We start from the raw sequence: 27,551 nt of genomic DNA on the forward strand, positions 1-27,551 counted from the left end.
GGAAAGGCTTGTTTTTTTGTTTTTACTGTCTGCTTTTTACCAGTTAGGCACTGGAGGGCGAATACTGGAGCTGTTGTCTATATGTGACAACGTGATAAGGAGATGGATCGCAGTGATCATGAAGGGCTAAACCAGTTTAAAACTTCCGAGAAAGGTAGTTTGTTTTGTTTTTATCTGCTTTACCATGCAGTTAGCGAGGCAGTTAGGCACTGGAGGGCGGACACTGGTACTGTAACAGTAGCTAGGTGGCGACTGTGACGTGTGCACGTGTATAGCTATACATATAAACCCTTTATACAGCTACCAGTACTCCACAACTGAAGGACCTCTATGAGTACATCACTCCGCAATATGCTACTTACTGGAAAGTTATGGGAGCACTACTGGGTCTATCCAGTGGAGAACTAAAGATCATAGAACAGGACAATCACTACAAAGCTGCTCCTTGTTGTAATGCCGTTTTGGAGAAATGGCTTGAAGTGGACCCCTCTGCTAGTTGGGAGAAGCTGTTTATTGTGATTGATTCACCTGCAGTGTCCATTTATCAAGTCTGTGATAGAGGTAAACAAGAATTGTATGCTTGTGATAGAGGTAACTAGAATTGTACTCAACTAATTATGCTCCGTTACAAAGGGATCATACCTTACTCCAGGAATACTGTAGGCTACTGATGCACCTGCATTCTCAGTGTAACTTTTATTAGGCATTCTATCCCGATTTGGAAAACTGGACTTTTTATACTCAATAGATAGAGTACTGATTGCCAATCTCATAAATATATAGTACAGTATGTTGGGTAAGAATTGCAATTGGCTACTTTGGCATGCACAGTGCTTATAACTGAAAAAGGTGCATTTTTCTCTGGGGCTCCTCTCCATATACATTTTGTGGGAAAACAATTTCTAGATTTTATTGAATCTCAGTGATCTTTGTATGCTTTTTGGTGAGCAAATAAGTTTCACTGAATGCACACTTGTCAATACAATGGTGTATATATCCATAGGCAAGTGGCTAAGCACAGCAATACATAAGGCAGAGTTATGGTTTCAATTATGGCATTGTTTGCAGACTTTGAAGTGCCTGGTTATGCCAATTTGGTGTTGTTGTTTTCTTGAGCAGGAAACTTTACTCACATTGCTCCAGTCTACCCAGTTGTATACTGGGGAATTAGTGGCCTGGGGAAGTAACCCACCCAGCTGTAACATCAATTATGGGTATCTGATGTTTGCTGGGAAAGTAAATGCTCTTGTCTTGTTTAGGAGTGCACAAGGCTCAATTGAGTGATGCACATGTATAGTGCTGGTTTACTGGGATGCAGCTATACCTGTGCTTTGCACGGCTGCCGTAGGCTTTGCTTTGTGTGAGATATGTGCAGGTAACTTCACATAGTTATTGTGTATACTACAGTGACTTCCAAACCTGCCAAGTCTATGTTCACTGACCAAGGTAAGGTGGATGTATTGTTGTATACTTCATTATAATGGTTTGCTAATTTGTGTAGGAGTCTTAATACTGTCCAACATAGTGGCCCTGCTTAATGTACAAACACGTTTCAAGGTTGACGATGACACCTGGCCTCACTATGAAGGACATCGCAACTTACAACAAGCCATTGCCACCACTAAACTAACACAAACAGGTAATATTGCTTCATTAGCCAGCAATCAACCAGTTCCCAAAAATCATTCTAACTATCAGCCATTGAAAGAGGTCCTTGATACTAGTATTGTTACTAAAGAAGTTGAACAGATCTTAGCCCCACTTGAAAAAAATGATGAACCACAATTTATTTTGATTGAAGGTCCTCCTGGTATTGGCAAATCTGTTTTACTAAAAGAAATTGCATATCGGTGGGGTGATAAACAAGTATTGAAAGGTTTCAAATTTGTCTTCCTGGTCTGCTTACGTGATCCCACTGTACAGCAGATTACATCAGTCCATGATCTCCTCCAGTTGTCTGTGTTGGACACAAAAGAGCAGAAGAAATTACTGATGCATGCAACAATTACCTTTTTGAGAATGGCGGAGAAGATCTTGTTTTCCTTTTGGATGGCTTTGATGAATTTCCAGTAGAGTTTCAAAGAAATACTTTGATCTCAAAAATTCTTGAACGTCGTGTACTACCCAAATGTGGCTTAATTGTGTCATCTCGTTCACATGCCACAAAGAAACTTCGCAAGTATGCAGCGTTTAGGGTAGACATCTTGGGTTTCACTGAAACAGAAAGAGTAAAGTTTATAAAAGAAGCATTGCAGCCACAAGCAGTTGATGAACTTACCAAATATCTTGAAGGCAATTTGACTATCAATGGTCTGTGCTTTGTCCCATTTAATATGACGATCTTGATTTATCTGTACAAACAAGGAATTCCCTTTCCAAGCTGTTCCACACAACTCTACAATTACTTCATCTGTCTTACCATCTGTAGACATCTTGCCAAGTCTGGTTATTCCCTTGACAACACCATCACTGATCTGGCCACTCTGCCTGAACCCTGCAACACAGTAGTTCACCAATTATCAAAATTGTCACTCAAGGGTCTTAATGACAATAAGATAATCTTTACCTTGGAAGAGGTGAGAGCAGCCTGTCCAGATATCACAGGTTCTCCAGGAGCACTCAGTAGCTTTGGGCTCCTGCAGGCCATTCAGCATTTTGGCTTAACTGGACAAACAATGACTTTTAACTTTGTCCACTTTTCCATTCAGGAATTCCTAGCTGCTTACCATGTCACTCAGCTTTCACCACATGATGAGTTACAAGTGCTTAAAGCAAAGTTCTGGATCAAATTTTGTTCTAACATGTTTGCAATGTGTATACACTTCATTTACCAAAGGACAATGGCCTGCTTTCAAACAGTTCCTCTCTGGTGGAGATGACACGATTGTCATTTCAGAAGTATTCTTGAAAGATCAGTTCAAATGTTTTCACCTCTTTCGCTCCTTCCATGATAAATCCATTTGCATGTCTATACAAAAGGGACGAATCTTTGATGATAGAGTAATCAATCTTCGTGGCATCCACCTATCTCCTTATAATGTGGAGTGTGTCACCCTCTTCCTAACCAGCTCACCTTACAGGAAGTGGAAGGAGCTTAACTTATGGAGCTGCCATATCCAAGATCAAGGCCTTCATGTGTTGCACCGTGACCTGTTGCACAGTGATGTCACTATTGGTGTTTTAGACTTGTTAGATAATGGTCTTACTAGAGCATCCTCCCAGTCCATCTGTGACCTCACCATCCACTGTAGAGTGGAAGAGTTGGTAGTTAGGGGTGATGACTACATTGGAGAGGACCACGCCTTCTATGATATTATATCCAATCCCTCCTCTATGCTAGTAAGGCTAAATGTGTCATTTACCAGGTTAACATGTTCTTCTGCCACTGTTCTCTTCATTGCTGCACTAACAAAGGGGAAAACTTTGTAGCAGCTGTATGCCAGCAACAATGGCATCACTGATGAAGTCTGTGACATTATTGCTACTTCACTGAAGGAGAATATTTCTCTGATAAAACTATGGATAGATGGCAACAAGATCAGTGCAGCAGGTACACAACATCTAGTGCAATCTCTTTACCATAATGATACATTACAAGAATTATCACCGCCCCGTTACCCTGATGATGTTAAAGAGATGATCAGATCTCTACAGCAAGAAGTTATCAAGGGCAGAGAAAGTAGAGGAAGTCAAACGAAACTGAATGTTAAGCTTAGCAAATAGGTAGACTATTTTTTAGTGTATGCTACACTGTATGTATATAGTATAAGAAACAATGGAAGTAAAGGCTACAAGTGTCATTTTCTTCTACTTTTAAAGGGATGCAAGTAACAATTATGATTTTTGTCATGTAAAATGTCTCTGGGATGAGTTTTAAAGGTGAAATTTCGGGTAGTGCATGACATTTTCAAGGCAATCCCTGCTTAAATGGTACTACCGTACCGTTTGATAATTAAATGCTTTAAATGCCAATTCCAAACTTGTTTCAACAATGATGCAGTGGATTCATGAAGACTTTTAGGCCTGCACCTAATATGCCGGCATAATCTTGAGAATAATAGGTCACCAATTTCGTGAGAATAATTCCCGAATAATAGGATGGTTACAGGAATAATTTTAGAATAATCGGACGACCACGGGAATAATCGGTGGAATTAGGGTGTGTGTCTCTTCTTGATTACCTAGAAGAAAGAGTTAAGCTACTACAAATTATATAAAGCTGACAGGAGTGCTGGCTGAAAGGATCTGAAAAGCCTCTAAAAGATCGATATACTCTAATAGAACGCTCAAGTACTCTAATAGAGCAGTCGGATCGTTTCATGTTAACAATCTGCAGCCAGCATCAGGGATTTAACTACATGATTATATCTGTAATTCTGAAACTTGTACATCTTCATTGTTATTTACCTAACTTATAATTTATAGTAACTATACAGTGGTTACAGCATATTATTATAATACACTAATTATTAAATATACTTGAATTATTACTGTAAATAGCTATCCTAAGTCTGCTGTAACTATTATGGATAGAAAAATGATGCGTAAGGTGGAATGCTGTATATATGGCTATTAATAATTTGAACAAACTACTTATAGCAGCATCTTGAAAACTAAGCAACAAGCCACAGATATAGTATACTGAATGAGAATAATTACGGAATAATAGGCTGGATACAAGAATAACAAAAAGAATACCGTAGATTCCCTAAAAATTCGGCAGAAATAAATTAATTCCATTCGTGTCTGGCCTAACAATTAGGAAAAAATGTACCAATCCGGCGCTATTGTCGAAGTTTTAGGGATCCATTCCTAATATAGTCTGCACGCTTCATGGTTATGTTATTTGTGATCCGTTTACTGTTTACTCTCTGCATTACTTTCTGCATTTCTTTCTACATGCACCAACTGCAGGAAGACCTTGCGGAGGAATTGCCGGACGATACTGGCCGCAACACTCATTTGGCTGCAGCACTAACTTATATACCGTGATTGCCTACATTATCCAGGAGAGATGATCAATGTTATTACTACCGTAATTAGCTTTTTTCTCGTTGTAAAATAATCTTCGTATGTAAAACTTGTACGAAAATTTCTTACACGAAATTTTTGCATAAGATCGAACTACTTTAATAGAGCAGTCATTCACGTAAATCATACGAAAATATTTTTACACGAAAATTTTTATCACGATAATAAAGCGAATTACGTACGGTCAAGAGTACATAAATATATATATTATGTACTCTTGGTACGGTACATCGCTTTTGAATACAATCACTCAGACGCAACTAATAAAATAAAAACCACAATCAATATGATTATTGAACTACGCATCTCATGACAATTAATTAAATCTCACTACCAGATGCTGCATGAAGTGTTCCGTGGCTTAACAGAGCGTTATCTGAAAGTGTATCATGTTTGTGCATGGGTTCCAGGAAAGATGTTATTTTGTGAACAGAAACGAAGACCGTTTTACAGTAGCCGCCCTCGCGTGTTGTCACATGATGATATCGTTGGGCACGTTCCCTGAACAATTCCACACTTGGTGCTTCATCCAGCATCGAGGTAGCTTATTTTGTGAGGTACTGGGAATCCTCAGTACTCAAGACCTCCGTCAACTATAGCACTCCAAGTGCCGAAAAATTAGCGCGCTTATAACTAGAAACTTTCCTTGCGCTTGCCGAAATTTAGAGCACAATGCGTTCAAAGCACGGGGAGTGCCGAATATTTAGAGATGCCGAAATTTTAGGGTATCTACGGTAATAGAATTTTTTTGGGAAATTCTGGAAAGAATAATAGGTAAAATTTTGAGCATAATAGGCTCAGGCCTACTTTTAATTGAAGTTTCACTCTAAGACATGATTATAGTTAACTCACTTTCTAGCTATAGTGTGTAGAAAAATCAATTCTCAGTAATGCTTCATTGTTAAGTAAGGATCTGTGCAAAAAAAAGCAACAAGAAATGTTAAAGGTTTAAGCATCAATTAAGTGCTAATTTGTAGCTGGCACTTACACTGGTACAGTATATTATAGATTTTCAAGGGAGTCTCCAACAGTGTCACTAAGTTTCTGGATGCAGGGGTCCGGGGGTGCAACCTCAGTGAGAAATCTTGAAATGGTCAAACTCAACATAATAATAGTAATATTAATGCTGTATTTCACAAATGATCGTGAATTAGTGCATTATGTAATGTATAACGAGTCTTTGTGTAACTCCTGAGAAGCAGTTAGCTAGTTAATTATAAGCTACAGACTTGAATTCTTTGGCAAAAATGCACTCATGGCTTATAAACAATAAAAATTGTATTGAGGATCCATCCTGTACACACAAGTGATATTAAGAAAGGAAATCTATATCCATATCATCAAAAGTATGCACAGATTAAACATCAAACAAACTACTAGTAGAGTTGTACCAATTCCCACATTTTAGGTTTCTGATATTTTATTACTAATTATAATAATTAACTGATACCCGATTGTAGTACTCTGTGAGTTATGCTTGTGCATAATCCACTAAAATATAATTGAGGTTAATGTTGTACACATGCCACAAGTCAAAGCTGCTAATTGCCAGGGCTCCAACCATCACTGTTTTTTTTTACCAACTGCATGCCCTTGGCCATGAGCTTGGGTAATTTGTTTGTGGTAACATATATATGATGGGTAATAGGTTTGTGTGACCACAAGCCAGATCCTAACAGTGAAAATTGAAAACTGAAACTAAAAACCTGAAATTGGTCAAAACTTTTAACAGTATATAGGTGCATGGATGCCCAGATACAAATCCTGTTGTAAAAAATTGATATCTTGATATGCTTTACAATAAAGTTTCTGATATATCAATACATATGCGGATCTAGGAGACACTGTTGGGGGGGGGGGAAGAAGTTTTAGCATACAACAGTATTTCTTCCACTAAGAGGATTAGAATGGAACTCTAGTACATAAGCTATATTCATTTACATAACTTTGTTCAGTATAGCTGGATGAATGATGGACATACAGTTTTAAAGATGCTGCTGAGTTGGAAAAATTTTTTAAATTATACTTTCTAGGTTTAAATTTGGGAGCATTTTTGATAGCATTTACCTAACAAAGTGTAACTTATGCTTTGCAAAGTATATAAAGATTTATTAGCTTGAGATAAACCTGTTTGATGGTAACGTGTACTAAATCAAAATAAGGTGTAGCTAGTATTGTTACAATTTGTAAAAAAAGTATAAATTGATGACATTAGAATTGTGACTGTTCTATTAGAGTAGTGACTGCACATACTCTATTGGAGTATCTCAAGCACAAAAAATTCAAACTTATTTGCCTCACTTTCTTTACAGTGTACAGTTTATAACTGTAAAGTACATTTATAACTGTTGTCTTCTATTTGCCCATTGGCTTTCTGTACTTCTGAATACAGTGTGAATGCATGATACATATTCCATGCAGTTTATGGTATCAGTATAGTACTGTAGGTCTAAGGAGGGCAAGAGAAGGGCCAGGGGGGAGGGGGGGCAAAGCACCCTTTCCCCCTCAGATATGCCTATGTATCAATGCATCATTTACATATAAACTTATGTACATATACTGAACAGCTTGTTTGGGCAGGTCATTTAAACAGCACAAGAAAAAAAGAAAGGTGATCCCCAATATAATACTGAACCTTGCGGGACACCAAACTGAACTGAACACTTTGTTTCCCATTCAGTACAACTTGTTGAGACAGTGACCTTACTGACAAGAAACTTTGAATCTACTTCAGTATACTTCCCCAATTCTGTGGTTCATAATGTAATCTAATAATTATTAGGTACTTTATCAATGGCCTTTGGCTGGTCTAGATCTGGTATGAAGGTGGCATCAACTTGTAGCTGTGGTGTATTTCATCATTTTGTGTACGAGGTCATCTTTTGAGACTAATTTCTTGTCTTGTATTTTAGTGAACTAATGTGTGGTACAGTATATCATGAGACACCTACAAGACTGACATAACTATACAGTACATGTATGTGCATGGTCTCAAGTAAGGAGACTTTTAGCTTGATTTGATATGCACCATTAAGGTTAGCTAGCTGGCTATAGCTAACTTTTCATGGTTATTTCATTTGTTCTTGCATGGCCAAACTGCTGTTTCTATCATTGCATGCACTGTAAAAAAGGTTTTTTCATTTTAACGGAAAACTTATTCCTGCTGCAAATAACAGCAAACACACTATTAATCTTGTTAAAATGACAACAGGGAATTTTTGTTTTTGTAACATCATTTTCTTGTTAAAGTCATTGCATTACCAGTCACTTTTCGTTAAAACATCTAGAATGTTAAAACAGCAATTAACAGTTCTGGTGAAACAGTGTGTAGTTTTGTCATTTTGGGGTATTTTTTACAGTGTGGTATAGGAGTGACTTGCACAAGATGTCTACAAAGAATCCACGAGACCCATTCCGTCTACTCAAATCACAAGAATGTCATTTGAGGCCATGTATAACCATGTAATTAACTAAATAGCCTCATGAATAAGACCATCCCAAAGCTATTGTGGTGTGCTTCATGATCTTGACCATGTTCTTCTAACAAATTGAGGGGAAATGATTTTGAGGTTGTAAATAATGAGGACCAATTTGGGTTTTTATTAATGAGGTCATGAAGTACAGATCAACTTTTTATGGACTTACTTGACATGTTCACTATAATGAAGTGGTCTCAGAAATTACGGAGGTGATGAGGTGGACTTTGTAAAGAGATACTTATTAGTAGCATTTTATGTGAAGTTTCAACCAGTTGTACTTTTCAGTTTCAACTTCCAAATAAATATCCCACATGCCAGAGCCTTTAGTACTGTAGCAGTACTAACCACAGCTCATTCATATCAGCGTTGAAACCGGGTCGGGCGAATTTTTTTTTTGGGCACACTTTGGACTTAGAAAATTTTCACGAAATATTTTTTTCCGGATAATGTTGTGTACGTATCCTGGATACTGACATGTTCAAGGCCAGTTAGCAGTGCCAACAACGTCGTGCTCTCCGCCAGGCTGGCAGCCGCTAGAAAAGAAGGGCGAAAAAATTGAGCCAGTTTAGAAGAACTCTTAGTTTCTCCTGCCGTTTTTTCAGAAGGACTGTTCTTACCTTGTTTATTCTCTCACTGGCTGCCTCATCATTATGAACTGATTTGTCAGTGGCGTCTCGCATTATCTGGCAGCACAGAGCTATTCACAGGTATTGGTGAAACTGATTATGTGAGTGTGAAGCAGCTTGTGTTTTATTCTTGTGACACCACTATGTGATTCTTGTGACACCACTATGTGTGTGTGTGTGTGTGTGTGTCTCGTTTTTGTGCTATGTAATGTACCTATCAATGTCACGCCCCACCTACCCCAGGTCGGGAAGCAGGTGGGGATTTGTAGGGGATTTGTCACCCAAGCTCGTCCCCAGGGTAGGGGCATTTGCAACACGAATATCCGTACTTTTCCATACTGTTGTGATTCCCGGGATAATTAGTAGGGGATTCGTAACTCAAAGTTGTCCCCAGGGTTGGGGAATTTGCATTCTCGCATTTGCAAATCCCCAACAGTCCCCACCTCTGCCCGACCTGGGGTAGGTGGGGCTTGACATTGATAGGTGCATAACTGTTTGTACCTCCTGCAAGGAAGAACAGCTTAAGCCGATTGCATTGAGTTTAAACAATAAATCAAATCTGTGCATGCGTGTGCTTGTGTGTGTGTGTGTGTGTGTCAATATAGGTGTTACGAATTCTCTCATGGAAGAACGGCTCTGCCGAATGTGTTGAGTTTAAATTTTAAAAAATTCTGACATTTGTTAACTTATCTGCTTTACCAGTTATAACTGAACAAGGGATGGTCACTACCTATGTATGGTCCTGTAAAACCATCTGTGACTGTGATCAAGATATTTGATTTCATCTCAGGAAAAGGGGACAAAGCTTAATTTACTGTTTTGCTAATACAAGCCACTTGATTGCCTCTTTTAAGTCAGTAGAAATTAACATCACAGTGTTGATCTCTTGGTTGATCGCTGTCGTAGATAGTTTTACAGGAGTATTATATATGTGTGAACAAGCAGTTGTGCTTTTGATGGGTTTAATAAAGAGATGTTTTGGTCCTTGGACGCTATGATATTTGTTGTATTGGAGATAACTTTGATTCAACCAGTTCTACGACTATGCTGCTGTAATCTATGGGCCTCATTATTAGGGTGACATTAACAGAGTTGAATCACTGAAACACAGAGCTTCAAAACTAGTTAGTGACTTTCATCGTTATGAAAGATTACAACCACCCACCTTAGTATACAGAAAATTTAAAGAACCACATATCAAAAATTGAATGGTAACATGCACCAATCCTTGCAGCTTACCAGATCCACCATTTCCCATTGACATTCAATTGTACAAGCATGCAGTGCATGAAAATTTGTGAAGAAACAATTATTTTCTAAAGAATACTAATTGAACATTGGAATGCACTACCGAAACATGTTGTAATGGTTGACAATTTTAAGTGAGATTACTATAAAAATTAAAAAATGTGATTTGAATTGATCAGCCATCTGTCTTAACCTTATTAAGTATTAAAGGAAGACATACAAAAGGATGATAATTATGTGTTTGTTATTTTATTGTTGTAATATCAAGTGACTACAAGTTTAAGACTGAATTGCATCACAATTCACAATATAAAGTAATATTTTTCCCTAATTTGCCACTCAGATGTTCCTTGTACTACAGAAATGTTGCTGATTTTATGTACATTATAGGTATATTATATTAGATAATGATTCACTACTTTATTATGTGGTGATGATTTTGTGTGATGATCTATGATTGAGTGTAATGTTCTTAATTTGTAGGTGGATTCACATTGTTGATTTACTTCTCGTCTAAATGAGGTGTGGAACAATGAGTCCGTACTATGGTGATCTTGTGAGATGACTGATCTATGTTTAATGATGAACAATTTGACTGTGAGCATTCAAGGGTAACAGCAACAACAAAAGACATGATTGAAGTTTTGCATTTAGGTGTATATTACAATAGCACCAGTGTGTGTATCGTAAAGCACCTTTACACAACTAATTTTTGTTGATGGCTACATGTTATTGACATCACCCTCTTTAAGAAAATGGTATATTCTTTTTGCCAGAGTGTAGCCAATCGTATTTTGCTGTACATAGAGTGTATGCTCACCTCAATATGCTAGCTGTATCCTCACACCTGAAGGCTGCATTAGTGTTAGTGTAGTAGATTTAGTGCAAGTTATTTGCTATTTTATCCTATAATATAAGAGCACATGTCATTCATAATTTCCGCAATAAAAATCAATGCATCCTCGTCAATTTTATAGAGTACATCTACTGTCCTTCTTTATGCATGTATGAACTTGAAGTGCTATTGTTATTAACACTTCAGCACTGAAGGTCTATTAGTGTGTTAGTGTCAGGTCATTTGGGTTGCATTTCAAGGGACTTAATGTGGAGCTGTACTCATGCACCATTTGAGAATGTTTTTGGTGTCTTAAGTGATATATGGAGCCACACCCACATCCTCTATGGTATTATGCCCACTTATTGGGTTTGTGTTGTTGTACGCAACAAGTTTGCATGGCATCAAGAAAAGTGCTATGCCTGTTTATGGGAGCCTGTAGACTACCATGGAACCACACCCACTTATTGATCATTGAGTATGTGTGTTTTGATACCTGTAGCTACTTGTTCATTTTCTTTTGCGTACAATTCTTCCTGTTGGTCGACAACCTTGACTTGCACCATGTAACTCTTAATCCTGAATTTAAAAAGCATTGATGGATTATCTAACTGTAGAACCTCTCTTAAAGTACCCTCCACTATAAAGAAAAATTTCTGTGGTTCCTATAGAATACAATTTAAAGGACAAACTCTCAGTAAGATTTCATCAGTTGGTCTCAAACTGTTCGTTACATACGTACGTAGTGGTTCGTTACATAGTGGTTCCAATAGATGAGTTTATATATATGTACATAATTATACCATACATACACTAGGTCATTCAACATATGCTTGACTCATACTGTACGGGAGCAGTTCTAATTACCAATAATATTAGAAATGTTCCTGTACAATAACCTGTATAAGAGATAGCACTGAGAATTTACAAATTTGTCTATATACAATGAAACCTCTTAAAGATTGGTAATTTTTGTCCTTTATAAAAAAGATGTACCTTAACTGTATGGTTGAGTCATATACGTAGAACTATGTACTACATTAGCCAGCAAGTAGACTGTCAGTCACTCAATTAAATGGTTAACAGTAATCACATCTGTGGATCACAATTCCTGCACAGTATGTAACATAGTTATTAGAAACTACAGTGAGTTTCTTTTCTGTTTCCCACATATTTACCCATTATTGCAGATTTAACAATTATTTTGTCTGAATAACAAAAAACTTGAATATGCAGCAAAAGTACAACATTTGTATATAGGTACCTAACTAGTCTCACATGCCAGACAGTTTGTGTGGGGGCGAGAAATAAACAGTCTGATCACTGTTGTATATACACTTTCCATGAATAAACTGACATGCAATTAGATTACATCACGCTATTGTTTTGTGGCAAGGATGAATCGTGCCAGTCACGTCTGAGCAAGCTGAGGTAAATTTTGTGGCAAGGATGAATCGTGCCAGTCACGTCTGAGCAAGCTGAGGCGAATTTTGTGGCAAGGATGAATCATGCCAGTCACGTCTGAGAAAGCTGAGGCGAAAATTGTACTGGTAATGTCATGATGTATTTGAAACATTGCTGAAGGTCTTCCTCGACAATTCCACTACTTCACAAATCCAATGATTATAAGAGCTCTGTACAAGGGGAACAAATATCCTAAGCCTATGGCATTGTTAAACTTCAGTCCTTTATTACAGTAAGAATTTGAATAATTGGTGTTTGTTTTATAGAGCCCGCAAGGCAATCTGATTGGCTCTGCCAACATTCCACAGTGGTCACAGAATGTGTGCAACAGTGACTAGAAGCTTATTTGCCACCCCCACACAAACCGTCTGGCATGGAGACTAGTTGGAACAATGAGTCCTTATTCTCACAGTGATTGCATAAAGATGAGATGACTTCGATCCAATAAGCATTTCTTGGCATTCTGTAGTGTGTTAGGTTACCTCATTAGACGTTGAATTCCCTAGCCAGTTGCTTGCAATATCTGAGTTTCCACCTACAAATAAGAACATCATACCCAATACACACAACATCACACAAAATCATGACCACGTTACCACATAATAAAGTGGTGATGAAAATTAAAATATCTATAATACACCTATCAATGTATTTACAGGGAGAATTGACACAAAACTGTTGCCGCGCTATAGGGCATTAATTTTGATAAACATTCATTAAGCACACAAGTATACTTTTTCTTGTAACTTGTCATATCTCTGTGTGGATAAGTGAGGATTTGACACAATAGGTTTGCCCTTCTATGGGTCATTTGACATTCAGCTGTTTGAAATCCCCATATATGCCCAAGGGCAGGATAGTAGGGTAATACATTGATAGGTGAATTAACCAGTGGCGGATCTAAGATTTTTAAAAGGGGGTTTCTGAAAGTTGGTATAGCTGAATAAGGCATCTGATGACACTTCTCCAGAAAATTTTGAGATTTTAGAAGCTCTGAGATCGGATTTTAGGCTACTTTTAGTTAGCAATTAGCTACAATAAATCCAATGCTTTAAAACTGTAAATAAAAATAAATAAAAACTAACTATAGAGAAAAGATGGTGACTATAAGCTGTAACTTTGATTGGTCTATTAGAGTAGCCACTTGATTGCTCTATTAGAGAAGTTACTTGACTGCTCTATTAGAGTATCTCGATCGATTTAATGCAGTGGGAGATGAAAAGTGAAGTGTTGCTGAGGGTTTAATAGCTATAATGCACTTGTCAATTTCATGCCCCACCCCCCCACCCCCGGGGTGGGTGGGGGAATACAGGGGATTTGACCAATCGTGGTGTCAAATTCCCCACTACTGGGGCAAAATCGGCTGTCAAATCCCCACCCCCATAGTAGGGGATTTGACAACACCTCAAGGATGACTAAGCTCATATTTCATGCATGCGACTAGTAATAAACCTGCCCTGTAGCTAGTAAAATTATAGCAAGTGCGATTTTATTGTTTAGAAATGCAACTACCGAAAATCGGTCAGTGAATTGGACAACTGTCAATTTCCCCAGGGGTGGGGACAAGAAGCAATGTCAAATCCCCACCTGGGGTGTGGGGATGCCCCGGGGGTGGGGCATGAAATTGACAAGTGCATAAATGGTGTCAGGTAAGTGCAGCAGCATGCATGCTACTGAAATACAGTGGTATATAGTTGTTTGATATGACAAATTGTCAGTACAACAATGTTTATGTATTTAGATAAAAGGGGGTTTCTGTCGAAACCCCAAAAACCCATCTAGATCTGCCACTGTTAACGTATATAACAGTAGCATCTCTATAGGGCAAGGAACATCTCTAAGTAGCGAAATGTTATTTTCTATTGGGACTTATTGTCACTACACTTAATATCAGTCACTTAATTGTTACTACAATAGAATAGCAAATAATTTTTCATATTTCTTTCTGAGAAAGTAGAATTTGGTAATACTAATAAGATGACAAAAATCACAACTGACGTTCAGCAACATATTATAGTTCCAATACTCAGTAGGACCATCTGCACAGTCGTAGATGGTTTTACAGAACCACAAATAGGTAGTGACCATTTATAACTGGTACAACAGATAAAAACAAACAAGTTATCTAATGTCAGATTTTAAAAAAAAAATTTAAACTCAACACATTCGATAGAGCCGTTCTTCCATGAGAAAATTCATAACACCTATAGTGACACACACACACACACACACACACACACACACACACACACACACACACACACACACACACACACACTTGATTTATTGTTTAACCTCAATGCAATCGGCTTAAGTTGTTCTTCCTTGCAGGAGATACAAACAGTTTAATACATAGCACAAAAACGAGACACACACACACAGTGGTGTCAAGAATAAAACACAAGCTGCTTCACACTCACATAATCAGTTTCACCAACCTGTGAATAGCTCTGTGCTGCCAGGTAATGCAAGACGCCACTGACAAATCAGTTCATAGTGATGAGGCAGCCAGTGAGAGAAACAAAGTAAGAACAGTCCTTCTGAAAAAACGGCAGGAGGAAATTCTTCTAAACTGGCTCAATTTTTTCGCCCTTCTTTTCTAGCGGCTGCCAGCCTGGCGGAGAACACGACGTTGTTGGCCCTGCTAACTAGTCGGCTTCAACATGTCAGTATCCAGGATACGTACACAACATTATCCTGAAAAAAATATTTCGTGAAAATTTTCTAAGTCCAAAGTGTGCCCAAAAAAAAAATTCGCCCGGGTCGGGTCATCCGGGTCACATTTTCTCCGGATCATCCGCGTTTGACCCGGTTTACAATTTATCCGGGTCTGACCCGGTTTACAATTTATCCGGGTCTGACCCGGATTGGATCACGTGAGAAACAAAATTATTCGTTTGACGACATGGAAACTTATAAACGCTATCGCGTAGCTCTTTCGTGAGCCACGCCCACTTATCGCATTACCAACATACGCTCAGCCACGCCCATTTGTTAGTAAGTGTAGTATGTAGCACGAAACTGAGAGTATATCGATGGTAAGGGGTAGCTATTGTCAGTAGGTGAAGGCCCCCTTTTTTTTTTTTTTGGTCTTCAACCTACAGCTAGCCTGAAGTTGCAATATTTACTCAACACGAATCGAACGCTCAAAATGTAGACTCGTTCGCTCGCTCGAGACTAGCCGAAACACGTCTCGGCTCTAATTAATCCGGGTCAATCCGGGTCACATCCGGGTCAGCAGTAGTGACCCGGTTTCAACGTTGATTCATATTATTGCAACGGTAACAACCGAATTCCAATTATGGTAATAACCATTAATTATCAGCTTCTAGTTTTGTTCCCCATTGCTGTCAGTATGGCCTACATATATAGAAGTATCATAAGTTACTACGATAATAGAATAATGGAACTGATGGAGGTGCATTGAGTCTTAAGCTGATAATGAAAATTATTCTGCAGTGGTTTGTGTAAGGTTTGAGTCACTGAATGATGGCTGATCGTTTTATTATGTGGTTCTGTATAAAAGCCATAATTATCATGATCCATCTGGCACAGGGTCCATCTTATCTTAGCATCGTTATGCAAGTAGCTGTCACTGGTATCATATGCAGTCTGACTATTAACCAGTATCAGTTGCTTTATAGAATCTGTGACATGACAAGAGCTACTGTTGAAAACAATAAATCATCGCTGTGGCTAGTGGTGGAGGAAGCTGTTAATGTGAGGGGGCTGAACAGAGCAAAGAATTTCCCCAGAAGCTGTAGCCATTTTAGCTTTCATGCATGCATGCATGATGTTTCATAGTTCACTTTATAATGTAGACCTACGAGAAGAATCATCATTATTGATGTAAAAGGCATGAACAGTACACTCCTACTTAATGTGATGCGTCTTTGGACTCACGCGACCACATAGCTATGGGTGTGGCTATACTGGTCTCGTGATATCTACCATCACCAGTGGGAGTTGACGGCAAGAGATTGAGTGGGGCGAACCAACTTAAACAACGCTGATATATAGACAGATCCAATTCCTGTATGGCACCATTTGTTTTATTGTTTACTTTGCTTACACTAAGTGCTGCAAGTATCGCCCAGAATGACTTGGAAACCCACGCGGAAACTTCACCTCGAACTTCACTGAAGGAGTACCTACGGATTGCACAAACGGATGGAATAATATCAAAGGAACAGTTTGTACAGCTGCAGGATTTAGCTATCAGATTGGGTTTGCTTTTAGACGATGGAGTAGGCCTACCTACAGAAATTCCAAGTGATACACCCGTTACTAAGCCAGGAATATTTATGAGGCTATACAACCGTTTGACTCTATTGAACGTTCTCTACTTTGGAGGTGGGCTTCTTGTAATGGGAGCCTCAACATTGTTCATGACATTGGCATGGGAGAAACTGTCTGGAATTAGTTTGTGTGCTATAATAGGCTCCATGTCAGCTTGTGCAGGTGGTGTTGGCATAATGTTTTGGAATGAAGAAGAGTACGAAATGGCTGGAGGGCTGTGAGTTGAATATAACAATGTTAACTTGTGTATAATGGGATATTTTTATAGGCTGTGCTGTATCAGTGTGTCACTAGTTCCATTTGCGGTTTACAGTCTTGAGAGAGGACTTGGTTGGTGGCCTAAAGGACAGGATCCAGGAGTGTTTCAAGAGTTTAGGGAATATATTCGTCCTGGTTGGGTAGTAATGGAAATTGCTACAGTAGTTGTTGGAATGATGTACATTCGATTTGTTCGATTTCCGTTTTTGCTTGCTCCAGTATCTTTTAGTTTATGGTTCCTCTCAATGGATTTAGCTCCTTTACTCCCCCAGTATACCAATAATTTGTTTCAAACTAGACGTTGGGTTTCTTTGTTGTTTGGTTTGGTGACAATCATAGCTGGATTTGGAGCAGAGCTAACTCTAGGAAGCCATCCTGACTTTGGATTCTGGCTATACATTTTTGGCATAATTCCATTCTGGTTTTCTCTTATGCTTGAATTCCCAAATCAAGAGTTACTCCACTCAATTCAACTGGTAGTGAATGCTTGTTTGGTTTTAATAGGTTCTGAACTTGACAGAATGACCTTTCAATGGTTTGGTGTCATTGGAATGTGCTTGTCCACAAGTGGGATTCTTTACATCAAAAGTTCAAAGTCACAATATCTTTGGATGCTAAAAGCTGTACTAGCTAGTGCATTAATATCACAATCCTTGAAGAGTGCTGCTCCATTACAAGTTATCAGTGCCTTAGTTGGTATTGTGGCCTTCAACATTAATGCTACTAAATTTTACAGTAGTGGTGAAGTGTATTTTCTAATACAATTGTTCACAAACCTTGGGTATCTGATTAGCTTAGCTAAACTATTCCATCCATTTATCATGGAAATTTGGTTTGTATCACTTGATTTGAGACATTTATTTGCTTTTGTTTGTTCTATTGGTATAGCCTGCTTTCATCTACACATACCTCTCTTCTCACATAATCGCTACTTCTTCTGCTACCGATTCCTGATGAGTATATTCCTTTCTCTGTTATTATTGTTACTGCAAGGAGGATTATTTGTTGTTGCTGGATTAGTTGGTATTCCTACTGTTATTTTCCAAGTGTTACGAAGGCATATATATCGCTCAGATCCACCTTTGTCACTGCTCTTACTGTTGATAGGAGCTACAGTTTTTGGTATTGCATTTTGTTCTGTGCTTCAGTCACCATTGATTTACTATACCTGCTGCATTTTATGTGCAATGTTATTGTACTCACTTTATGATAAATATCGCCATCAAGGTGTAATTGTAGTGCTAATTCTGGTACTGCTGTCTATTCCATTCCAGTCAAAATCACTCCTCACAATATGCGTGCTATACATATTCTTCTATCTAACATGGTTAGCATACAGAGTGTTCCAGAATTCGTTAATGTTCCCAATTGTTCTTGTGGTCTTGGGATTAGGGGTAATATTTCTGGCTGTGCAGTATCAACAGTACGAAATGTTCATTAATGACACTTTTAATCAAGTAACTCCAGTGATCATTCATCTTTTACTAAGTGATTGCACACATTGGGAATTTGTAGACCATTACAAGATATCACCTCAGCAGTCCAGTACTGCTCTTAATGTAGTTTATGATTATATGTTTTGGTCGTCAGCTGCAGTGAGTGGTTTTGCTAAACTTTCTAGTCCAGTGTTAGTTGGCCTCACTATAACAATTATTGTATTGCTGATGTTGCTGTATGCAATAACAACCATACTGGAATCCTTTGATAAACAGTCAGTGGGAAAAGTGAAGGTATGCATGTAGCTACATAACAAAAGCATGCATAATATTGTTGCAACAGAGTGTGAGCAGTGCGTAGACTGTGTGTCTGTTTTGTCTGTGTACATTCAATACTTCTATGTGGTGTGCCTGTCAACAGTACCATTGTCAGTTTTTTTCCTGAAATGTTTAATATACCAATTTTGAAACTTCTCTTTCATTTATGATTAATAGATTGCTCGAAGCTCTCTGTTCTTGTTATCATAAGTTATTCTTCACAAGTACAACTCTGTAATATACTGTAATGCTGAGGTCTGTTAATGGTAATTATCATGCAGTTTTAATTTGATGCAGATTAATTCCTTTACAATTGAAATCAGTGGAGAAGAATACAACCACTGTGGTTTTGTAATTACTGTTGTTGGAACTAAGCCAAAAGAAATGCAGAAGCCATCTTATCTACAGCTTGACATTGAAGGTCATGCATTCTGGAGAAAACTTGAGAAAGCTTACGGATCATTGCTAATTACCCTTACCAGGTGAATGATTATATTGTATTGCAATGACACAGGGACAGTTGACTATAGAATTGCATATTTTGCGAACAATTAAACCTACAGTCTTTTGTGTAATGGTGGATCTGAGAATTTTCATGGTCATTCTACTGTTTTAAGCTTTAAATGTACCACAAACTTGAATATCCTTAAAGTTTTTGTTTTGGAGTAATGGATGTTGCACTCTGTTGAGAAAATAGTGATGAAACTTATCTAGATTTCCCACTCCAAATTTAAAACATCTATGTTAGTGGACTCATTTGAGCAATGTTGAATAGTAGCTTCTTGTCTATCTCACAGTATGGTAGTACTGTATACAGTGGTCCCTCCATCATCCAGCCATTAATAATCCAAATAGTTTGTTATCAAAATGTTATGAGTGATGGAAGTTTAAAAAAGTAGGCAAAAATCATGTGCCCGGTGGAAGTGACTGTTCTATTAGAGTATTTTGCATAAAATTATGTGTATGTTCTGTTAGAGTATTTTAACCTGAGTTCTGTATATAAATTGTAACAGAGTTGTGAACTGGATAATGTATATTAGTGTGTATGTGTACACATGTATGTAGTTTTTTAGTAGAGACACGGTAATAAAAATAGTCCTTGTGTCGTAATGGGGCACCCCATGCCAGTCCATTACAAAATGTATGAGGTTTGTTTATCTGAACTTTTCTGTTATCCGAGCACACCTATTGCCCAATGAGTTTGAATAGTGTCGCAATCTGCTGATTTTGTGTCTTCTTGGACTGTATACATTTATAAAAACAACAAGGAAATATAGCTTATACTGTAAGGGTATGTGCATTATCTAGTAGAGATATACCGATAAGACTTTTTTTGTTCAACAGAAGTGGTATAATGTTTAACTATAAAGCATAGCTAGCTGATTACCTGTGGCCTCTATTGCACTATGCAGACAGTTACAGGCACCACAAAATGTTTAATACACACCCCTTCAAAGTCTTGTCCAGATTACTTGAGGTATCAATATGGCTGGTAGGTAAAGCCCAGGGTGTAGCCAGACTTTTGGTCATACCAGGGCCTAGCTAAATGACATTGTAGCTAGTGAGCATAGGGAAAGCAAACTATGGCATGCAAAATATGCCAACCTAAGGGAGTTTGGGGCATGCCCCCAGGAAATGTGTAAGTATATATGCTGCCTAGGACATTATACCCTCTGAAATTGATTGTAGGACACAGTTTATTAGAGTAGTTACTATTGCTAAATATTTGCCTGACTGCTGTATTAGAGTGACTGTTCTATTAGAGTATTTCAATCTTAATATTTAAATTATTGATGTCTGGGCCTGGTTCTGGCTATACCTCTGGCTAGGGGGTTCAAGGGGTTCCATGGAACCCACTTTTTGAAAGAGTCTTAATAGCTATAGTTTCATGAGCTGCTGCCATTTATTTCTCAAGTTCGTTGTAACATAATGAGCTGATCAGTAAAGAAATACTTATTGCAAACACTTATAGTAACAAAACACTCATGTTACCTTTCTTTACTGCAAAATCACTTGAACAGCATTTTCATACACAATAAGTGCCTCTAAAAATAATTATCGTTTTAATTATGCTATAAAGCTAGTTGTATTTCTAAAGGCTTAAATTGTGGTAAGATTTAATAGTGAAACATTCATTGCTGGAGAGTAATTATTTACTATTAAATAAATATTGGGTGGCTAGATGGCTGGAGCTGCGATCACCATGTTCCAGAATGAAACTCCCCCCCTTTATAATTCTGGATCCCCTCCTGCAGGCAGATCATTTAATTTATCTTGTGGTATGTTTCTTTATTCTTAAAGTGTAATGGTTACTGTTTTCAGAAAACCTGGATAAGAGTATTCGACAAAACTTAGACACACTTCAGACACTTGTATGGTGAGATATGGCTTCTCACAATGTAGTGCTTTATAACATAGGTAATAAAGAGGCTTTCTATTTGTTTGTAGTGAGAGAAGGATGCTTTTAATACTGCAAATAATAGTACTAATATAACTATCGGTATTGCAATATTGATTCTTTGAGTGCTAAATTTTGTGTTGATTACCGATAATGGTTGAAAACGTCACATTGGTACCCAACTGATCCAATTATCAGTACACCTCTATTATCTAGCATACTTGCACTCACTTATTTATTGATAATGGTTTTACTATAGATTATAGTTTTGTGCTTAACTACTGTGTGTGTTGTTTTTAGGTCCATCTTTTTGCCTTACAAGTTGACTCCAAACTTAGTTGAGTTTACAAGTTTTGAACAAGGCAGTGGCAAGTTTAAATTCATTCTTTATCCACTAACTGGCAGAAGCAAGTCAAAAAGATTCAGTAGACGTAGAATTCGAAATATCTTAAAATCTCTTCATGACATTCAGTTGCAATGTATTCTGCGTTTCTCTACAGCTTGGTACAAGCCATATCAACAACTGTGTGTTGTTGATATTAACATTGATGAAGTTTCTTTCACATTTAATGCTTGAGAAGAGAAGTATAAGAAACCATTATTATTATTATCTGTGACTAATGCACACACACCAACTGTTTCAGTGTCAGGGACATAATGTTCGACTCTTTTAGTTATGTATGAATCTCTATACACAATAAACTTTGCATGCACGTGCAGTTTTTGTATACGAAATAAATCATTCATATACTACATAGCTGTACAATAGTGAGCCGATTCTCTCAATACTCATGGTTCAGCATGTCACCACAGCTACACACATCTATAGCACCTTGATATGGTTACATGTATCTATGCTAAATAGCACCTGCTTGGGTAGGTGATCATCACTCATCCTTGCCATATGACCTAACCAGCACAGACGATGCTGCACCAGTAACTTACCAACCCCATCAGTCATCCCAAAATCCACAGCTAAATGTTCAGAAGAAAGGTGTTCCCACCACTGTTGTCAAGAAAACCTCCAAAATCCTCTTTACACAATGATTGTGAAACACTTCTAGATCTAGTCTCCTGCTTTCACAACCCAAGTGTCACTCCCATACAACAAGGTGGCCACAACAGTAGAAAGATAAACACGTCTGTGAGCACCAACTGACGACTTATCAACAAAGATGGACTGACGGATTGGCACCCAAACATCTTATCTGCGTTTGCTAACTGCCCAGACAACTCAGCATACAACTTCCTGTCATTATTAATGATAGCTACTTCCCAAGTTCCACAAGTCTACAATATCCCTCTCCACATCATGATGTACAGTGACTGGAGACAACACAGAAGTATCAGCCTGGCCTGGCAATTCCAGCCACCATATGTGACTGTCTCTGGGAAAACCGGTCTTATCGCCCAATATAAAAGTATCGAGATTCAGAGTGTTGTAGCTGGCCAGTGGTGGTAACTACGCATACTAAATTTTTGCACGTTTTACAGCAATTTCTTACCTTCCAGATCATCCACTGAAGAAGTAGCCAACAGCTAAGTTTCCCTCCATTTTAGATAGTTTTTAAACCAGGATTGCCTGTATTTGACCTGCTCCACCTCATGCTTTGCTATACTTAATTGTTCTACTAAATCAAAATTTATCTTTGGGAAAAATTCTGATTTTGAGTTCTGTCCCCATGCACAGTCCCTGAAGTGATGCATGCCGATGTAAACACTATATTATTCTATAAGTCCAATCCATTAGTGTTGGGGGTTAAGATGTTGCCAGGCTAATGCATTAAAATTTAATACAGTATAGCTACCACCATTAAATCAGTGGAACAAGCCATAGCATGAGAAGGACAATAGTGAGTCTGACCTCCAACACTAATGGATTGGACTTATAGAATACTAGTGAATTTAAAAATTGTTAATTTAGAAATGGAAGTAGGGATCAAGCGATAAAAACTACTGAAACAAGTGATTTGAATGATGGCAACTATTACAACATAGCTTTGTGGGGAAATCCTTACATTGGCATCTCACCACGTCACCATATATGTTCAATGCCAAAGTAGGGATTTCCCCACAAAGCTATGTTGTAATAGTTGCCATCATTCAAATCACTTGTTTCAGTAGTTTTTATCGCTTGATCCCTACTTCCATTTCTAAATTAACAATTTTTAAATTCACTAGTTTGTTAACTTTTTTTGGTATAGGTATATAGCTATTATTGATCTTTGGCACTGACTGCTCTATTAGAGTATCTCGATCTTGCTGCTTGCTTTATGCAAGCTGCTCAATTACTAAATTGAAAGGCATGCAGGGTTTCTATCTCCTTTTTTCTACAAATAGTTACAGCTGGACCATTAATAGTGGGCGTGGTCCACTGATCGTTAAGTACGAGCGCGCGCTCTGATTGATAAGGGCGTGGCAGTGTGTTCTTACTTCACTAGGCTGTTTGATCGCTTTGCAAGTGTTGCTATACAGGCATCTACTTGCCCTTACAGTACGGAATCCGTTATTAGTTTTGTGGCGTCCGAATACGGCTGCTCTAAGGAAAGTGTCGATAACGCCTCCGTGACTGGAAAAGAAGAAGACGATCCGTAATTGAAGATAAAAGGAAAGGCAAAGCGCAGAAGGCAGACACTCGTTGGAACCCGAAAAGGCACATCCCAGCAGCGAGTTAAATATTGTGGCAAAGAATGGTGATCCTTCGCTGCTTCGTTTGGCCTGTAGCCTTGCGAATGTGGTCAGGCTGGCAGGCAGACGAAAATTTCTGTTTTAGCAATTTTTTAGAAATAAAATTCCAGCACTTTTCTAGTCGTTTCCTGATATATAACGCTAGAAATAAAGTTAGAAACTTGAAGACTCTTTAGTAAAAGGTTTATTTGCTGTGTGAGATATTTCTAGGATAATTTTTGAGGGATCGAAATTTGAGGCGCGCGCCAAATCCACCCCGATCCCTACTTAAACAGTACTATCGTACTGTTTGATAGTGTTTACATCGGCATGCATCACTTCAGGGACTGTGCATGGGGACAGAACTCAAAATGAGAATCCATCCTGATGAATTGACATCATTAATGTGACCCAACTTTGGAAAACCAAACAGTAAAAATGAGTAGTAAATAGCTACCATGGCAAATATTATTATTATTATTATTATTATTGGTAATACTGTGCAGACCTCTATTAGAGTATAGTGCACAGGTCACAACATACATACAAGTATACAAATTAAATAATTGCTAGTTTTTGTTTGAACTGATCAATATCATTGGAGTCAATCACATTTTGGGGTAGATCATTCCAGATTTTGATTGCCGAAGGGAAAAAGGAGTACATATAAGAATCAATCCGTGTCATTGGTTGCATAAATCTCATATTATGACCTCTGGTACTATGTACAGTGGATATGGGTGTCAGAAACGGATTTACTGGGATGTCAACAAGGTGGTTAATTATTTTAAACATCATTATGGCTTTCAGTTCATCTCTGCATCGTGCAAGTGTAGGCCAATTAAGGTCTGTAAGCATTTGCGTGACACTAGCGTAACGGGAGTAGTTGCTGGTCACAAATCTAGCTGCTTGTCGTTGTGTTCTCTCAATCATATCAATATCCCTCTTAGTATGAGGTGCCCAGACAACAGCTGCATACTCTATAATTGGCTTAACCATTGCTTTGTACAACCTGTCCTTAATTGTTGGTGTACAATTGTGGAGGTTACGCTGAAGAAAACCTTTAGTTCTGTTAGCCTTGGAAGTTATTTGTTTTATGTGTTCTGACCAGGATAGATTTTGGCTTATTGTTACACCCAAGTATTTGGCATGGTTGACTTCCTTGATTGGTTTATTTTGAACATTATACTGAGCTAGTATTGTGTGTTTCTTGTTAGCTATCCTAAGAAATTCGCATTTTTTGTGGGTTAAACACCATTTTCCAATTGTCTGCCCATTTTCCCAGTACATCTAAATCCTTCTGCAACTGATTGCAGTCCTGTTCTGTGCGAATGGTGGCATAAAGTAATACATCGTCAGCGTATAACTTGATTTTGGATGATATGTTATTTGGTAAATCATTTATGAAACAGAGAAACAAAAGTGGAGCAAGGACAGTACCTTGAGGAACACCAGAGGTAACTGCTGTTAAGTGGCTCTGTTGACCTTCAACCACCACACACTGAGATCTCTGCAGTACAAAGTCTTTAATCCAGTCAAGTAAATTACCTCGGATACCGTAATGGTGGAGTTTATGGAACAGGTGTTGATGGGACACTTTGTCGAATGCCTTTGAAAAATCTAGTAGTACGACATCGGTTTGATCATTGTTATTTAAACTTTCGGCAAAGTCATTGATTGTCAATAGTAGCTGAGTTTCACATGAGCGACCTTGTCTAAACCCATGTTGTTGATCACACAGAAGATTATATTTATGTGAATAAACGATGTGCTCTAACAGTTTTGAACAGATACATGTTAATGAAACAGGCCTATAATTGCTAGGAAGAGAACGATCACCAATAGTGAGCATTACTAAGAATTTGTAGTGAAGTTCACTATTTGCCACAATATTCACTATTCATGATTTTTTAGGTGCATGCATCCTTTTTCAATTTGGCTCAATGGTCAATTTTTCTCTTTTGTAGCTAAAATAAAAGGCACTGAATATTTATCTATATGTTGTGTTAAATATTAACTTGATACCTTGAAGCATTCCAGAGATATGGCCAATGCATGTATATAGACAATGATTCATGTCATTTTATTTAAGGAAAGGACCAAGAACATAACTATCAGAAATCTCTTTTATATATGCATGACTACATCATAAGAAGCTTTCTGTGGACAATTCTTGCTCTGCAACACTGATGACTGAAAATGATCTATCTTAATTGGCTTGGTGTAGCTACCATGACTTTTAGGACAAATTTCCATTCCTATATGCCATGTAATAATTATATAAACATAATTGGAAGAATTGATACCAAAAAAGCAGCATTGAATGATTCAGTAATGTGTCACTTCATCACATCAATCTGCTAGCTGACAACTTTGCAATACCATGCTTCTTCATGTGACACTAATAAATCCATTCACTTTTGCTGAGATTTCCGCATGAATCTTTGGTCTTCTTTCATCTGAACTCTCTGGATCCTAGGCAGTGTTGGGAGTAACGCGTTTTACTTATGTAACGCATTACATAATATTATTACTTTTGTGGTAACAAAGTAATATAACGAATTACGCTATTAAGGGTGCTAGCGGGTTTTTGAAGCCATTCAAGGGACAACCCACATAACCACATGCGGCTGTTACATCATAATTGGCATACTCAAAGTATCCGTGTTAGGCGACTGTGTTTTGCGCCAAAGGAATTGGCCAAGAAACAGCCTGTTTCGTTTGAAAACCATCACGAAAATGATCGTCTGGGTGTCCAAGAGTGAAAATAGAGTGAATTAGCCTGAAAGTTACTGCTAGTTTTGAATATACGTGCGAACACAAGCCGAGACACAAGCTGATTTGTAGCCAACACACGTTCTTCCTGCGTTTTCTCGAGTGATAGTGTACGCTGGTAAGTTATATTTGTATTGTACACCTGTTCTTAGGTAGTGACGATGTTCCAGCTGGATTTATCACACATAACAAGACACTGACGGTGCGTTACGAGGCGTTACCTATCGAAGAGCAGGCTTGGCGACTCCACAAGCAACAGGAAGGTGTCCCAGTGTGTAAAGAAAAGGAACAAGAGCTTTTATTTTGTTTAGAACTTCATTTATAACTGGTTATTTGATAAAATTGGCATTTGTGGTTTATTGGAATTTGTAGTAATAACTGGTCGGCGTGCGCATGTTCTACACTGCATTGTAAAAGGCGATATTCTGGAATACACGATAGTCGGATCTTTACCAAACTTTTGGTGGACCATCAGTGATAAATTTGTAAACTTTTAGCGCATGGAATTATAATTGTTGTGATCCAGCACGGAGTTACAAGGCCCGGAAGTCGAAGTTCGCTCGCGGGCACTCACTCTTTGTTTTATAACTCAAGAAAGAAGAAGTGCAAAGACAAATCCCTGCGCTAAGTTTCCACAAGTTTGTTGAAGAACCTTCACAGCGAATTTGATGCCTGTGCAAGCAGCCAGTATCTCGGAATAAGAAAAATGTATGGGTT

At 38.1% G+C, this 27,551-nt stretch overlaps 2 protein-coding genes and 3 long non-coding RNA genes across 5 annotated transcripts; 4 read left to right on the top strand and 1 right to left on the bottom strand.

Moving 5' to 3' along the window:
• LOC136263030 (uncharacterized) lies at nucleotides 1–3,873 on the top strand. The gene is made up of 4 exons (XM_066057473.1): nucleotides 1–154; nucleotides 301–561; nucleotides 1,408–1,446; nucleotides 1,502–3,873. Exons 1-4 carry the CDS (start codon nucleotides 103–105, stop codon nucleotides 2,071–2,073), a joined length of 924 nt encoding a protein of 307 aa, XP_065913545.1. The 5' UTR covers nucleotides 1–102; the 3' UTR covers nucleotides 2,074–3,873.
• Nucleotides 3,874–8,964: 5,091 nt separating this feature from the next.
• Nucleotides 8,965–11,353, top strand: LOC136264404 (uncharacterized). The gene is made up of 2 exons (XR_010705101.1): nucleotides 8,965–9,217; nucleotides 10,868–11,353. It is a non-coding gene; the product is annotated as an uncharacterized lncRNA (long non-coding RNA).
• Nucleotides 11,354–13,064: 1,711 nt separating this feature from the next.
• LOC136263897 (uncharacterized) lies at nucleotides 13,065–15,545 on the bottom strand. The gene is made up of 2 exons (XR_010704824.1): nucleotides 15,122–15,545; nucleotides 13,065–13,218 (listed from the first exon to the last, which is right to left on the bottom strand). It is a non-coding gene; the product is annotated as an uncharacterized lncRNA (long non-coding RNA).
• Nucleotides 15,546–16,636: 1,091 nt separating this feature from the next.
• On the top strand, nucleotides 16,637–22,158 carry LOC136264085 (uncharacterized). Its single transcript, XM_066058776.1, has 4 exons — nucleotides 16,637–17,199; nucleotides 17,251–18,970; nucleotides 19,292–19,476; nucleotides 21,693–22,158. The coding sequence occupies exons 1-4, from the start codon at nucleotides 16,721–16,723 to the stop codon at nucleotides 21,967–21,969; spliced, it is 2,661 nt and encodes an 886-aa protein (XP_065914848.1). The 5' UTR covers nucleotides 16,637–16,720; the 3' UTR covers nucleotides 21,970–22,158.
• A 4,476-nt stretch (nucleotides 22,159–26,634) lies between these two features.
• On the top strand, nucleotides 26,635–27,199 carry LOC136263399 (uncharacterized). The gene is made up of 2 exons (XR_010704622.1): nucleotides 26,635–26,952; nucleotides 27,005–27,199. It is a non-coding gene; the product is annotated as an uncharacterized lncRNA (long non-coding RNA).
• The last annotated feature ends 352 nt before the right edge of the window (nucleotides 27,200–27,551 follow it).

The sequence above is a fragment of the Dysidea avara genome, chromosome 8, assembly GCF_963678975.1.
Source record: "Dysidea avara chromosome 8, odDysAvar1.4, whole genome shotgun sequence".
Taxonomy (NCBI): Eukaryota; Metazoa; Porifera; class Demospongiae; order Dictyoceratida; family Dysideidae; genus Dysidea; species Dysidea avara.